The following is a 16,716-nucleotide window of genomic DNA, read 5'->3' on the forward strand; positions in this document are numbered from 1 at the left end:
GTTTTCCTGTCTACGCCCCAGTGTTTCCTGCCTGCTGCATGACTAGGTGTGTTGACTTTGAGATTGGAGCGCCCTGACTTCGGGGTACAGATGGGTCTGACTGTGGGAAAGGGTGTGTGTTTCTCCTGGTCATCCACACACCAAACACTAATCCTTCACTTTGAGCTTCCTCTGGCTCCTATGTAATCTCGCTCTCTTCTAACTGAGGGCAAGTCGGATACAATGCTCTGCCTAATTAAAGGTCTCAACCCAACATTTCAAGTCTTCTTATGTCACAATGGCAGTGTATACTTATCCTTTGTGTTTGAGTAGCCCTGTCATAGACAAGTCCATTAGCTGCCATGTGAGGCCCTTTCTGATGAATGCTAGCACACAGCGGGCCTTTGGCTGCGTACTTCCTCACTTCCTGTGAAGGTAAATATTATGTATTTTTCCTCTTCATCCACAGCACGGATGTGTCATGTCTGTGATGTGTCAGTGCGTCTGTAAACCTCTGGGGAATTTAAGATTGCTTTGCAAAGTGAGCCGCACAGAGGCCTGCCTGACTGCACCTGAACAATACAGTAGTTCATTCACTAACTCCGGCCCTCTCTCACTGTGATAAAAATCAAGTCTTTGTAAGCCTCTGCAAAGATGAGGAGAGGGGGGATATAGTATCCAGTTCTCAAAAGTATGTACAAAAAAAAAAGTCTATGCATGAATACCTCTGACCTTACTCTTCTTCATTGGGTACATCTGAACAAGTGTAACATCCAGTTCTGACAAATGTATAAGAGTTAGGAACAAATCAATGAATATCAAGAATACTTGTGGAATAATTGTATTGTACTCATATTTAAACATTATTGAAGGATTTAGCCCTGAAGAGTTTGAAGAGTCTTTTCTCCCTTTGACATTTTTGTGTTTGTATAAATGTATGTATACTGTATGTCTTTTTGTATATTGAATGTGTAAGCACCATCATACATAGTCTACTGACATTTCTTCCTTTTTTAAACTCTCAATCCTTTCTTATTTTTACAATTAAATGTATTTATTTATGTTTTTTATTTTCTTAACTTTAATACTTTAATATGTCATTTAAAAAATTGAATAAACACTGCCTACCTGTTCATTAAATCTCGGGAAATAAGAATAATAAGCTGCTAAGGTTGAGATTGTTTCATTTTACGATTACCCCTTATTTCCCTCAAGTAAAGTGATATATCCAGGGGTGTAAATCAAGTTTTACCACAATATTATCTTATAATGATTCTTTGGACTGATATCATAAGTCTGCCATGACACTATTTCAAAGGCCTGTGATGTTTGAAAAATGACACCTCACATTGGACATCAGCAATACCAATGCTACAGAATAAGACATGTGGACGTGATAATTAACAAATATGTTCTCTGAAAACGATCCATGAGATGAGAATCCATCTGTTTCTGGAATCAAACGTGGGCATATCATATGCACAGCATGTGTAGCATAACTGCATATACCTAAATCCTAAACTCAGTAATGTTACACTGAAGCGGTTCTGTAGTGTGAAATTATAATTTGTTCAAACTACCATTGGCTGGACTCATTTTCACTCTAAATTGAAGCAAGCTCTTTATTAAAGTCTCCTAAAATAGATCAGGGGGAAATAGTTAAGTGAGAAATCATTTCTAGTGGAAGACACTACTGGATTTATTTGCATTTGATGAATCCAAGACACATATGAGGAGAAAAAAAAGAGACAACACGGGGGTATGAAGTGATTAAATAGGTTTATTTGATTTACAGACATATACATTTTCTATCAACCCCCCGAGGGAGCCTCACAGTTCAGTTCTAGAATAATATCCTTTGATTTTTCTACACATCCCTTGTAATGACTTGCTCTAAAAATAAAAAATAACCTCTGTTTTCTGCTCAATATCAGAAATAGGTTTCTTTATACACGATTCTTGTATGACAAGAAATAGCACATTCTCAATACATCACTTCAGTGATTATTAACATAGAATTACTCAATAAAACGGACTTATACTCCTAAAGGATTGGTGCTAAATGAACTAAAATTTGGCAAAGTGAAACTCAATTCATGACCCATCTGACCAGAGCCAACGTCCCTTCTCATGATGACGATATGTCAGTACTAGCTGTACTGTGAGCATGAAGAGACAGACCTGTGTTAGAGGCCGTGGAGTTGATGCTCGGCTATGGTTCAAATAAATCCCTGAACATTAAGTGTGCAAAATGGATGATCAGTTGAAAACATTTACAAGAGCTACAAAAATGAATGCAAAAAAGTATTGCACCCTAAACATGAGACCGATATGTTGTCCTAAATGCATCACATCGCAGTTCCTTTTCTGTGTAATATGCGTGAGATGTCCAATTCATGATCACAGTAAACAGGAGGAATCTTAGTGATGTAAAAAGGTATTGTGTTGTTTCATTGTGATACAAAAGGATGAACAAACAGGCATTTCTAAACCCAATGACATACAACGTGTAATATACTCAAACCTTAAATTCCCTTTATAGATTATTCTTCATTATGGTAACAAACAAATAAATACATTGCATCCAAGCCATCATTTACAATATATTAAAGTTGCTGCGTGATATATATCTCTATTGTAGTTATTTAAAAAGAAAAACTAATTTGGTAACATTAACAAAAAATCAACAAAAGGAAGGTAAGAAGCTTAGTTCATTAGGAAGGTTGGACAGAATCACATTCAGAAAGCTCCACGCAGTTGGAGAGAAGCTAAAGCTAATGATCTGGCAACAAGGACACAGCCCACTCAGCACCCCGCACACAGCCGGTGAGTCATGCTCACACATCAATGCTATACAAAACACCTCGACGTTTCCCTTTTATTCCTCCGCTAAGGTCATTCCATCCTCTTCCTTCTGTGTTTTTCTTGGACGTCTGCAAAGTGCTTTTTTCTTCCCTTTATGCGCCAGTTTTAAAACCTTTGACTCCATTAGTGGCTTCAAGGTTTCTATTAAATTGTATCCACCAGGTAATGAACAACAAAATGATTCTTCAGGGTAGCTTCTAATGAGCCTTCTGCTTACATCTTTGTATATACAAGCAACTAGCAATAGCAGACATTTTTCTCCTTTGTAATTTTTAGCATTAAACTCGCATTATTACAAATATGATGCAAATAGTGTAATTAATCAGGGATGAAAACTAAATTCTATCGATTGTGTACTGATTCTTATGTAAATCTCTGTCATTCTCACTCCCTATACTTGTCAAATAGGGCAGCCTGCCAGTGGTATACTACGGATCCTTCAAGCCTCGTTTTTACAGATGCAGGGCTGCCTCTATTGGCCATGGTTATAATGACGGATTTAGAGGGGGATGTCAAGTACAGTAGGCCTATATAGAAAAAAAAAGTTTTGAGAGGGTAAGGCTGGACGGTCAACTTAAGACTTTCAGGAGTTAGCTGTTTGTGTTCCTTGTGAAATTAATGTTAACTTAATTAAAGTTAACAAACGGACTCAACTGCCATTACGCACGCAAGTAGTAACGCAACATAATTCAATGAATTTACTCACATAACGTTAGGTAATCTAATGTAACGCACTCAATGTAATTAACGTAATGTAGCAAAGGCCAACGTATTGTAGCATAACGTAGCATTTGGTAGCGTAATGCAACGCAACACAATGCAATGGAGCGCAATTTATTCCAACAAAACTGAATTTATCTAAACATAATTTAAACTACTGAAACCTAACAGTACTTAATGACAGACTCTCTACTCTCTTGGAGTACCCTGCATGTTGAACAATTATGCTCAAGGTCTAGTAGCCTATGCCAGTGCGTTAAAAAGTGTCGCCATGGGCCCTAACAGAGCTGCTGTATTTGACGAGTTGGGAGTGAGAACATGTTGCTGGTGCAGGTATTCAAGTTGACTCTGTTTTCACCTTCTGCATTGACATAGCTGAGGACATGATGGTCTGGTTTCATAGGGGATTCCTTTATTATCCGCTATCTACGATAAGAGCTCGCCATCAGTCTAACCTGGGCCTGAAGGATTTCATCTTCCTGTCTGGGATTTTGATGTCTCTCAGTAATAACTTGATGACCGTGGCTCCAGCTCTTCTCAAAGGTCCTTTCTTTTGTTCGTGGAATTGGATATCTACAATTGCGAGGGGGAAAGGTCTCTTTCCACAATGCCTGGTATTGTAACCAGGGTAGATTGGACTGGAATCCATCATTAAAAGCCATTCCGTCTCTGTGTGGGTGATGTGTCCAGAAATTCAAAACCAACCATCAGAGAGCTCTCTTTAAAGAGAAAACCAAGCTCACTGATAAGGCAGTGTGGATAAAAGGTTGGCTCCTTCAAAAAAGGTTTGCATTGCTTCTAATGCACACATAAAAACACATCTGTGTTTCTCCTTAAAAGTCAAAAGAGTAGCATTTCATTTACTTTTGGGAAAAGCATGTACATTATAAATTATAAAATATAGAGTCCAGTGTCTGTTTAATCGCCACGATTGCATCATGGTCCTTCTGAAACAATCATAGGCAGTAACCTCCAGTTTCAAATCCAACATCACACAGGAAAAATAAAAATCACAAGAAAACTTGTGAAAAAAAAGATGTGCAGAAATCTGTCATCTCTGGAAACGTCTACGTCTGGCACCGTCTACTCTGATGTAAGTGCTAAAAATAAAAACACAAAAAAAACAACTGCTGATAGGAACGCTCCAATTTTTAAGGCTGATTCACTGACCTTTAGACAGTTTTTGGCTCTGGGTGTGACTGCTATGTTTACATGCACAGCTATGACTTTGATCGATTATGAGAATACTGCATTTATCGTGTAAACACGGTAGTTTATGTTGGTAATACTGCCATGAAGATGTGCAGAATGATCTGACTTTTGGAGCTCTTTTGATCGGTTGAAAATCCATTTGAGAATTATTATCTTGCAGCTTCTTTAAAGAATTTAAATTTGAAAGCTTCTGTCTGTTTACAGGCTCAGAGCGATGGGCAGAATTAAGTGTTGATTATTTGTATTTGAGCAGAGGAGACACCAATGGAGCTTTATGACAGCAGTAAACAACTGCTTCTACTGTCTAGCAAATACAAACGGCTACTTAATTATAGTGTGCATGTAAACATAGTCAGTGATGAAGTCACGAGGGTTGTTGGTGGTCAGTGCAATGTCTGAAGGAATGTATGACGCTATGGCACTTGGTGCAGATTGACAGTCGATGAGACAGACAGTTACAAAGAGAGAGAGACAGGGCAGGTTCATGGTCAGCATTCAGTAGTATGGCATCGGGAGTCGGAGGGGTCACTGAGGGAGATACGCCACCCCACCTCCTCCCTGGAAGGTTCAGTGGATCCTGGCAGAGGTGAGGAGGACACCAGCTGTCGGGTGCCGGCTTTAGCGCATCGCTGTGCGTCGTCTCACCGACCTGTGATTTAGAGGCGTTTCAAGGAGGGGCAAGACGCTCCCTCGTTCCAGTTCTGAGCAGCCTCTGTGGGGAAAAGGTAGAGCAGCAGGAGCCAATAGGAGGAGGAGGATAATTATGGAGGCGGTGAAGAGAAGATGGAGGTGAATTAAAGAAGTGGATCAGCTCCCCTCGCGTTATCTCCATTTTGTCATCCTTGGTTGCTCCTCATATGGCAGTCACCTAAACGAGAGAGGAAGAGAAAGGGGAGAAGAGTTCGGTTAGAGGACGTCATCACCACAGGCCATTTTCATGTAATTAATGTTGAGGTCAGAGCTCTGGGGCCATCTGTTATGACCTTCCTGATAACGCCTGCACACCAGGACCAGCCTGTGACCTAAATATTTCCCTGCACACAGCATACCAACACATAACAGTTTGTTTAATGCAGCCTAAACCCCCCCCCCCCCCCTCCCCTCCACACACACCCCAATCTGTACAGCAGCCAGCTATAAGCCACAGTTACACACAGATGCTGCCTCTCCAGATTGCAGCTTTACATTAGATGCTCCTGTGTATATCCCTCACAGTGTACATATCATGTATACTACTTCTAATTATACACAAAGAGAATACAGTAAATACAGACTGCATAAATTGCTTTGTATAAAAGATGTTAAACACACTGTATGACCAACCATCTTGGAAACGTTTGCTTAACTAATCTATGATGTAAAAGTGGTATTGTACAGTATGCCAGAGGTTGAATAATATATATGAATACAGCAATGTAACAATACTCTATTCCAAGTAAGACTCCTGCATTCAAAATGTTACTCCAGCAAAGCTACAAATGTGTTATTGGCAAAATGCTGAATATCTGTTTATGGTCTTATATTATTGTAAATTCTTAGATTATCAGTTTTTCTGCAAGAAAAATATGTTGATTTTATCTTTATAAAATTCAAATACATATTTATGTATCTATAGGTGTCAAACAGAGATGGGGTCGTTACTAAAAAAAAGTAATATATTACATATTACATATTACTTTAAAAAAAAGTAATATATTACACTACTTCGTTACTATCTACATAAAGTAATTCGTTACTTTACTCGTTACTTTACTCGTTACTTTACTCGCAGGGCTGGCCCGCCCCTCCCTACAGGCAGATCACGCAGACTGCTAAAGTTTCAAATGTTCTCTTTAGTTCAGTTTCCATCAGGATCCATAAGACTGATCCAGATAGCTCCTGAATGTTTTCCTATCTGACCATGGCTGTCCTCTGTCTCCTGCTATCTGACCGTGGCTGTCCTCTGTCTCCTGCTATCTGACCGTGGCTGTCCTCTGTCTCCTGCTATCTGTATATTTTGCGCAGTCTATCTCTGCTCACGCTGTTGCGTCAGCGTGTTCTCCTGCGTGTTGGCCATGTGTTGCACTGGAGCCAGACTTCAGCCGAGCACGTACGAACTGCGCATGCGTGAGTGGCAATAACTCTCCTTACCAGCAGGCAGCGGTAGTGTGTATTCGTCATTCAAAACAAGCAACAACCGGAAAACAGAGAAGAAGAACTACGTGTGTGTGATATAAATAAACAACAGCTATGTGCGTTAGCTTCACCTAGCATGTGTTCTTTGCAGGTGTTTGTTGAGGTTTGATTATGACTGATTTTAGAAAGTAACGAAGTAACGCGTGTCGGGGCAATGTTAGTAACTGTAGTGTGATTACTGGATTATAAAAGTAGCGCGTTACACTACTCCGTTACCGACAAAGTCATATTATTACAGAGTAATAATTTACAAAGTAACGCGTTACACCCAACTCTGGTGTCAAACAGTATTATTAGTGGTGTAAAAAGCTCAATACTCCTACATTACTTGATTGTAGTGGAGAATAAATATAAGGTACAACAAGGGAATGAAGTAAAGTACTTCAGCACTTGCACTAAGCTATTTTCACCAATTCAGTTTGGCTCTTTTTCGAAAGATGTATTATTTTACATACTCTGTATCACAGGAAAGAAAAGGAAACATTTATTTAAACAGAGCAACATTAATTAACAGTTTTGCTATGCTGTTCACTTGCACTGTGCTCACTTGCAGTTCATTTCCGAAAATAATAAGCACAGAAATCCTGATATGGACCGACTTGTGTTACTACCATCATCATCATCTATTAATGTCAATTACCTTGACTTAAGATATTCTCCAGATGCATAAATACACAAATTGCGCATATGAGGGGAAATTGTGGCACCGCAGGGGAAAATCACACTCCAGTTTTTGTACCATTAAGCGATCAGGTGGACGTGTTGTGATCTCTTGTGTGTCCCGTTGTTTGTTTGCGGTCTGTCATTACGGTGCCCTGGATGCTCCAGTGCACAAGCTACTACTGCTGCTACAATAGGCTTGGTGCAGGGAGCTCGGGAAAGTGATGTTCCAAGCTAGTGTCTCATACTCTCACACACACATCCACACACCCCTGAGACACTGCTGTGTTCCAGAAACACAACAGCCTCACAGCATACAAACAAGAGTAATAGCTTCAACAGGAGGATTGTGTTTTGGTTCTGTTGATGCACATCCAAAACTCTCTGTAATGAACTGTTTCCCTTAATGATTAGTGTCAGTTGTTGCCGTAAACTGGGAATTATTGAAGAGCCAAACTTGAAAGGAAATTGCTCAAATGCCAGTATGACATAGGGATAATTAAAGCTGTGAATGCTTTGATACAGTGGGGCAAAAAAGTATTTAGTCAGCCACCAATTGTGCAAGTTCTCCCACTTAAAAAGATGAGAGAGGCCTGTAATTTTCATCCTCGGTACACTTCAACTATGAGAGACATAATGGGGGGAAAGAATCCAGGAAATCACATTGTAGGATTTTTAATGAATTAATTGGTACATTCCTTTGGTCACCTACAAACAAACAAGATTTCTGGCTCTCACAGACCTGTCACTTCTTCTTTAAGAGCCTCCTCTGTCCTCCACTTGTTAACTGTATTAATGGCAACTGTTTGAACTCGTTATCAGTATAAAAGACACCTGTCCACAACCTCAAACAGTCACACTCCAAACTCCACTATGGCCAAGACCAAAGAGCTGTCAAAGGACACCAGAAACAAAATTGTAGACCTGCACCAGGCTGGGAAGACTGAATCTGCAATAGGTAAGCAGCTTGGTGTGAAGAAATCAACTGTGGGAGCAATTATTAGAAAATGGAAGACATACAAGACCACTGATAATCTCCCTCGATCTGGGGCTCCACGCAAGATCTCACCCTGTGGGGTCAAAATGATCACAAATCAAAAATCCCAGAACCACACGGGGGGACCTAGTCAATGACCTGCAGAGAGCTGGGACCAAAGTAACAAAGGCTACCATCAGGACGGGTGGTCTGTGCGTTTGATCATCAGATCAAGGGGGCGTTGGGGAACTCCAGTTCGAAACCCGCTCCTGCCCCACTGCGTCAGGCCGTTGTGTCCTTGGGCAAGACACTTCACCCGAATTTGCTCCTGTGGGTATTGTCCACAGTCGATGACCATTACATGTATGATCTGTATGTGTAATGTGTATTTGTAAAGCGCTTTGAGAGTCATTGATAAAGCGCTATAATAAATATAAGGATTATTATTATTATTATTATTATCAGTAACACACTACGCCGCCAGGGACTCAAATCCTGCAGTGCCAGACGTGTCCCCCTGCTTAAGCCAGTACATGTCCAGGCCCATCTGAAGTTTGCTGGAGAGCATTTAGATGATCCGGAAGAGGATTGGGAGAATGTCATATGGTCAGATGAAACCAAAATAGAACTTTTTGGTAAAAACTCAACTAGACGTGTTTGGAGGAGAAAGAATGCTGAGTTGCATCCAAAGAACACCATACCTACTGTGAAACATGGGGGTGGAAACATCATGCTTTGGGGCTGATTTCTGCAAAGGGACCAGGACGACTGATCCGTGTAAAGGAAAGAATGAATGGGGCCATGTATCGTGAGATTTTGAGTGACAACCTCCTTCCATCTGCAAGGGCATTGAAGATGAAACGTGGCTGGGTCTTTCAGCATGACAATGATCCCAAACACACCACCCGGGCAACAAAGGAGTGGCTTCGTAAGAAGCATTTCAAGATCCTGGAGTGGCCTAGCCAGTCTCCAGATCTCAATCCCATAGAAAATCTTTGGAGGGAGTAAAAAGTCCGTGTTTCCCAGCGACAGCCCCAAAACATCACTGCTCTAGAGGAGATCTGCATGGAGGAATGGGCCAAAAATACCAGCAACAGTGTGTGAAAACCTTGTGAAGACTTACAGAAAACGTTTGACCTCTGTCATTGCCAACAAAGGGTATATAACAAAGTATTTAGATTAACTTTTGTTATTGACCAAATACTTATTTTCCACCATAATTAGCAAATACATTCTTTAAAAATCAGACAATGGGATTTTCTGGATTTTTTTTTTCTCATTTTGTCTCTCATAGTTAATCCTATACCTGGGATGAAAATTACAGGCCTCTCATCTTTTTAAGTGGGAGAACTTGCACAATTGGTGGCTGACTAAATACTTTTTTGCCCCACTGTATGTGCGGGATTAGCCTGCCTCCTCACAGCTTCACTATTACTGTCTGTGCTGCTTCTCAAGCAAAGGGGAGGTCTGATGGGTCTGGCAACCAAATAGAGGTTAATCTAACACACTTGTGATGGTTTCTGGCTGGGAGGATGCCATTGCCATCTATCTCTCTGGCTTTTCATTCAAGAGTGGATGGAGAAAACAGTGATGTTTGATTGGATTTTTGCTACAACTAAAAATTGTATTGTGACACGGAAATCTAAGAGGATAGCACTTTGCTCAAAGTGTTCCTCAAAACAAGTAAACATACAATCAATGGCAATTACAACATAAACCTCCCTTAAAAGTGCACCATCATAGTTGAACTAACTTTTATTTGCAATATTGCCTTTGTATGGCTTTGTTAATATGTACGGGTATGTTTTCTAAGGAGATCCCAGTATAGAAAAATGGGCTTGCTATTTTGTCATTTCATTATATTCTGGGGGCCTTTTGCAAGTTGGATATGGTGATGATTTATTTTGAAATGTCAATCTGTTTATGTAAGAGAAAGATCTAAGGCTTGAAAGTATTTCTCAATGCATTGGAAGCTCTACAGGTCTACAGCCTGGCTGCACATTCTGAGTATGTGTGTGTGTGTGTGTGTGTGTGTGTGTGTGTGTGTGTGTGTGTGTGTGTGTGTGTGTGTGTGTGTGTGTGTGTGTGTGTGTGTGTGTGTGTGTGTGTGTGTGTGTGTGTGTGTGTGTGTGTGTGTGTGTGTGTGTGTGTGTGTGTGTGTGTGTGTGTGTGTGTGTGTGTGTGGTCACTGCCCTACCCGGCACCATGAACCCGTTCTGCTGACAGAGGACTCGGAGCTGTTGTTGAACGATAAGAGGGCGAAGAAGGAAAGTATGTGCCTGCAGCTGTATAAACACTTTGACAGTAAAAGTTTGGACAGCTTTGACTTAATCAGAGTTTGGCCTTGCGATGCGAGTTTCCTCCCAGATTAATACAGATTTTAGTTACTGAATAAATGAGTGTGAAGCTCTGCTGACAGATCTCATGCTGATCTTTTGACGGCCCCCCAGCTCGGGGATGTCCTCTAGTTATCATGTAGTGTGGGGTGAATCTGGTCAGCGGAGGCCGATTCCTCCTGCAGAGGAAGTTAATTGGATCTCAGTGTATCTGATCTCCGTTTGGGATTGCATCTCCGGAGATTAATAGCTTGCGATGTATAACAGCTTAGGCGATTAATGCTTCTCCTCATCCTCATTAATTCAGCGCTCGTGTCTATTCTCTCTCCTCCTCTAAATTCATCACCTCACTTCCTGTCAGAGCCGAACAATTTTTCCGTAATCTGAATTGTCTTCTTAATCTTCCAAGTAGTGGATGAAATGCTAGCAATGTAATCATATCAGTGAATTCAGCACAGTCAATGTACATATACTAGTTGAAAAAGTTACCCTCTAAGTTAAAGTAACAATATCCCAGTGTAGAAATACTATGTTACAAGGGATGTCCTGCGTTCAAAGAAAAAAAGTGCAAAAGTACTTGCATCAAAATAAACTTTAAGTACCAAAAGTAAATGTTAATATTCTTCCCAATGGTGTATTTTATATTATTGAATCATAATTACTGATGCATTAATGTGTTAATCACTTTTTACTACATTTAGCTGTTGGGGAGTTTTCACCATGGGATAAAAAGTGGAGTAGTAGTGAATAATTTAAGCTGATTTTAAGTACAAATTAGCAGGAAATGTACGATCAAGTACCTAAAAATAATACTTAAGTACAGTACTTGAGAAGATGTACTACGCTACTGTCCACTACTGGAACTACCTCAGCACTTCTTCTTCCACCTCCCCTCTTTTCCACTCTTTTCCTAATTGAGCTGCATGCTGTACCTCTGGGGACAGCGGTCAGAGTGAGTGTGAAGGCTGAACACTTGTCATCAGAGAGCAGATGAACTGTGAACTGTATCGATCTGAGACTCAGACACCAGGGAGGAAATGTTTCCTGTCACTGATTGGATTATCCTCCAAAACAAACTTGTTGAAAATCAATCAGCAGTGAGTGCTGAGGTGGTTCACTTCAGAATATAAATGATCAGTTCGCAGGCACATTCAACTCTGAACTCACATACTGTAGCTGTAATCACTGTTCTCTATAATTAGCCCTGTTTGACAGCGGAGAGAAAATGCTCTAGCCGCTGTGTGTGACAGAAGTCATACGAACCCTGAGGCTTAAAGTGCTCCTGAAACCTGAGATGTGTGGCAGCCATGTGGGAGCCTTTCATGTCACCTGTCATTAGCTCTGCACACTAATGCCACCCTGCCAATGGTAATGACATTGTACAGTAAAATACCCTACTAGTAGTTTTGCATATTGTAGCTCATTAACTACAAAGTGGGTATAATTGATATTCCTGCAGAATATTTCCTCGAGCATGCCTCAACTTCTTTTAGATTGATTTCCTGCCTTCAAGTCAGGCACTGCCTCCAATTCATCAGCGCACAATGCAAATCATGTTGAAGAGCTTTCAAAGTTGCTTGTAATGGGTAATCCATCACACTTTCTTTGGGCCTATGTCATGTGTTATGCAGCACCAAGCACAAACTTGGAACAGTTTCATTGTTGGAATATTAAGGACACTATTACTGAAGATCTGACATTTGGTTAATTGCAAATAAGATCTACATTTATATGGTTATTTTCACAACATCAATGTTTGCCTATCGCTTGTATTTCCAGCAACGTATCTACTTAATGATGGCCAATTATCCAACATTTTGAATAATTACTAAGAGGATTTTTCAGTCTTTGTATTCCATCAGTCAATTATGAGTATAATACAATACAGCAGCACAATGATACAATGAAGCCTGACATTCAACCCTGAATACAATGCTTTTCATAAACTAATGCTTAAATGTTAGATTTCAGGGCACCCTTAAATAAAAAGAAAGAGCCCCTGGAAGTGGATGTTTTATTCTTAAGTGAAATTATATAAAAATTATGTTCAAGCACAAAAAAGTGAATGAAGCCTTAATAGAATAGTCAATAATTAATGATTGTATTGTAAATATAAAGGGTTGGTAGTTTATGGGATCATCCTAGCTTCTTCCAGCAGGAATTTGCACCTTGGTACAGTTTTTTCACCAATTGGGCTGTTGCTTTCAAATACTGCAGGGAGATGCTACTGGCAGATCACACTGCTTCCTCAACTGAACAATCTTCACACCTCGATTTCCGGGTTTTCACAAGTTGGTGCAATTTAGTAATGAAAGAAAATCAGAGCGCTTGTCATATTTTAATCCTTGCACACCAAGGAAATAACTAATTAGCATTCCGTTCTAAGAAAACTCAAACACATCAAAAAGGAAGTGATGTGTTAGTTATATAATAACAAATTATGACCTATATTTTTGCACTTTATGTAAATACAATTTTGACAAATATTTAGAGGAAAAATAAATGCAGATTACAAAGGAAGGGGCAAAAACCTTGAACTCTTCTCTTAGCGTGATAACCTTTACGAATAAGTCACAACAGATCCCTTGTCCTTCTAATCAGTGAGTCAGAGTTTAATCTTGTTATCCTTTACCGACAACTACAGTAGCCCCCCATTGTCCTGCAGTGCAGAGTTGGCTGGTATGCTGCCAAATATTGTGTATTTTCTATGCTTGGTTAATAATTAGAGAGGTTTTGCACCATGTGTGTGAGTCTGATAAAGGCAGGAAGGAGGGAAGGCAGCTCGCTTCATGATAAGATGCCTGATAGTTGGTCAAATAACCACTACTCCAAGAATGCCTGGACACTCCCTGATTACAATGGGATGGGAAATGGTTCATAGATCAATCATCTGTGTGTAATCATGTCACCTTTACACTGTCATTAAGCTCTGGATGGCCTCAGGTCAAAGTGCCTTTTAAGAACTTAAAAATCTTGTTTCAGATCTTTGTTCCTCGTAATGAAAGGAGCTCTACATAATAATTCCAAGGTAATGAGAAGAGAGCACTATAAATGTTGATGTTCCAAGACTGTCTCTTTATTAGCAACCACTTAAACTGCTGATGTGAAAAGCACTAAAAGCGTCTGTGGGAGAAAAAGCAATTTACCTGGTCATACCTTGACTGTGGAGGGTTGTCTCGTCATCTGGCTCAACCTGAGAGGAGAGAAATAGTTTTTAGACATCAAGGATGGAAAAATGCTCTCAGACACATAATCTCACACTATTTTTCAACATTTATTATTCTCTTTCTCCACCAATTTCTCCCAATTTCACTCATCACATAGTAACTGTCTTCTTCGGTCTGTCAGTCAGCACAATCTCCAAGGCTGCAGTGCTCACTCTGCCCTGACCCAGACTCAATCTGTATTATGAAGGCGCACTGGCATGGGAGATGAGACAATTCTGCTCTCACACTTCACTAAGTGTAAATGTAGACTGGGAAAATAAATGGAGGGGGGGCATGCGCTGAAGCGGAGCTATTAATGGCAACCCTGCAGCCCAAAAAAAAGCTAACAACCTAGAAATAATAAAGCACTATTTAAGGCTGAAAATAGAAAGGCGCGCTCCAGTGAGTAACTTGTTCGGCTACGCGCCTTTTATAATAGCGCTGAGTAACTGAGGACAGACTCAAAGGAGGGGGGAAAAAGACGCGAAGCGCTCGGTAAAGTCAGGGGGAATTTATAAATCGTGGGCTTTATAGCGTGAATGGAATCTATAAATATCACAGCCACGAAACAAGCCTAGTTGTACTAAGTTGTGGATGTTGTCTTGGTCCCTGAGGTGCTGTTCGCAGCTTCTTACATAAGAGCTGCTTCTGTTTAAGATTGAGTTTTTTCTCCATTGGGATGCTGCATACAAATCAGTACAGTTTTATAGAGGTTGTAATTATACTATGTGAGGTATTCAAAACGTGTGTTTGCTTTGCGTACACCTTGATGTAATCTCACAAGCTGGTGTATGGTTAACCCATCTATAGGCATACAAGCATCAAGTAGGGTAGGATTCTTGGTAATACAGTATGTGTTATCATATATGTCTATATTTTCTTAATAGACCATTTAAAAGTGCAGACTTGCCATTAATTATCCCAGATTAATGAATTATTACCACTTGTAACTGCAGAATTGCTGTTCATTGCCATGTATAAATGACTAATTACCATTTGTAGCTGATAACTTGCTGTTTATTATCGCGTATTAATGACTTGCTGTTGACTTTTTATTGATGGTTTAATGATTTTACTTCTCAATAGACTTAAAAGACAGAGACTTTACAAAACCTAGCAAACCAAAAGTCATTATTTATTAATGATGCATAACTGATCTATAAAACATAAGTAAATCATTTATTTAGGGGTGATAGAGCTCTTAGTTTGGGAACCAAAATGTGTACAATGATTATAAGCTTTAAAATGTAGTGGTAAAAAAACAAACAGCCGCCCTCCACATATCTATGTTAAGGATAGTATTAGTGAAAAAGGACTTACAGGAACAACATTCCATGCCTTCAAGTCTTTCTGTTTCGTATTCGAAATCTTTTACTCCATCTGTTGCTCTATTAGCTTTGCCCTACAGCATGTTGTGTGAATGTGGAGGGGCTGTGGTTAGATATAGTTTGATTGAACATGTGCCATCTGCCCACAGTTTGCAATAATGTGGTGAGAAAGGTTAAGCCACAGATTGGACCACAAACTAGTATCTTTTCTGGCACGTCAGCAAGAGTGTGACTTTTCTTTTGTCATTGTTCCGCATTTCTCTTGTTCCCCCCCCCCCCGCACCATGCTCAATAGAAGCCACAACACAGCTTAGTGGTGGCCTTGCGAGACCCCTTTAAAAGTGTATATTAACAACACACAGAGGACATATTTAACGGCTTGGATGGTAGCTTGACCCCAGGATTATAAAATGCAGCAAGTCCACTGATACTTCAAGTTTAGTTTCCACACTTCTTTTACACATTTTAATTTTCCTCTACAGTAAACGTAAGATTACAAATAGGCTTATTCTGCTTAAATTGCTCTTAAATCTGTCTTCATGGGGTTTTAGTGTGGGAAGAACAAGCGGCTAACTCCAGTGGGTGAAGACAAGGCGACAGCAGACAGACGTCAGACATAAGAACTGCCATCCTGTCTAAAAATGTTCCTCATCTTCAACAGGAAGGAAGTCATTTCTGAGAGCGCTGGCACCAGGGGAGTAAGTCAATGCGATAATAAAGAAGGAAAAAATAGTCCCAAAAAAACAAGAAGTCATGTCTCACCATCTGAAAGAGGATGAGTGTGTGTTTGTTTTTGCCTTTTAAGGCAATGACTAGCTACTGTGAACTAAGTTTTTGGGGTTCCTAAGAGGAAAATATGAATGCATGAATGAAAGGGGAGGCAGCTGGTACAAGTCTAAGTAAGAACACTTTAAGAAATTGATGGCAAGAACAGCTTGTGTCAGCGCTGGAGCACTTTGAGCTGACAGGGACTTTCTATTGGCTCCCGGGCCTTTTTGGGTAGGGCAGGGTTAACACCTTTGTTGGCTTCACTATGCAGCTTGTCCCTGACACATGTCAAACTCCACCATCACCTCAGGGTCAGACTGTTCTCATTCACTTTTTGTGCTTAAATCTACGAAAATGTATCTATTTTAGTACGTTTATAACTCCAGACGTGAGGGCTTCTAAGGAAATAGTGAAGTAGAATAAATAGTGAACAACTCTGCGAAAGTTGGGTTGGATGAATGAATGATCAAGCCCTAACCCTAATTTTAACC

General features: G+C 40.1%; 1 protein-coding gene across 2 annotated transcripts in view; it reads right to left on the reverse strand.

The window, feature by feature from the left end:
- Nucleotides 1–1,741: 1,741 nt before the first annotated feature.
- Nucleotides 1,742–16,716, reverse strand: part of spns2 (SPNS lysolipid transporter 2, sphingosine-1-phosphate) — a 75,716-nt gene continuing 60,741 nt past the window's right edge. Inside the window, exons 12-13 of one of the 2 annotated variants that reach the window (XM_034098627.2) lie at nt 14,080–14,116; nt 1,742–5,644 (exon numbers count right to left, since the gene is read on the reverse strand). In XM_034098627.2, coding sequence (XP_033954518.1) covers nt 5,630–5,644; nt 14,080–14,116 — 52 coding nt within the window. In that variant the 3' untranslated portion in view covers nt 1,742–5,629. Of the gene's footprint in view, nt 5,645–14,069; nt 14,117–16,716 lie in introns of both variants that reach the window. The other variant, XM_034098628.2, reaches the window with a different exon arrangement.

The sequence above is a fragment of the Pseudochaenichthys georgianus genome, chromosome 14, assembly GCF_902827115.2.
Source record: "Pseudochaenichthys georgianus chromosome 14, fPseGeo1.2, whole genome shotgun sequence".
In the NCBI taxonomy this organism is placed as follows: domain Eukaryota; kingdom Metazoa; phylum Chordata; class Actinopteri; order Perciformes; family Channichthyidae; genus Pseudochaenichthys; species Pseudochaenichthys georgianus.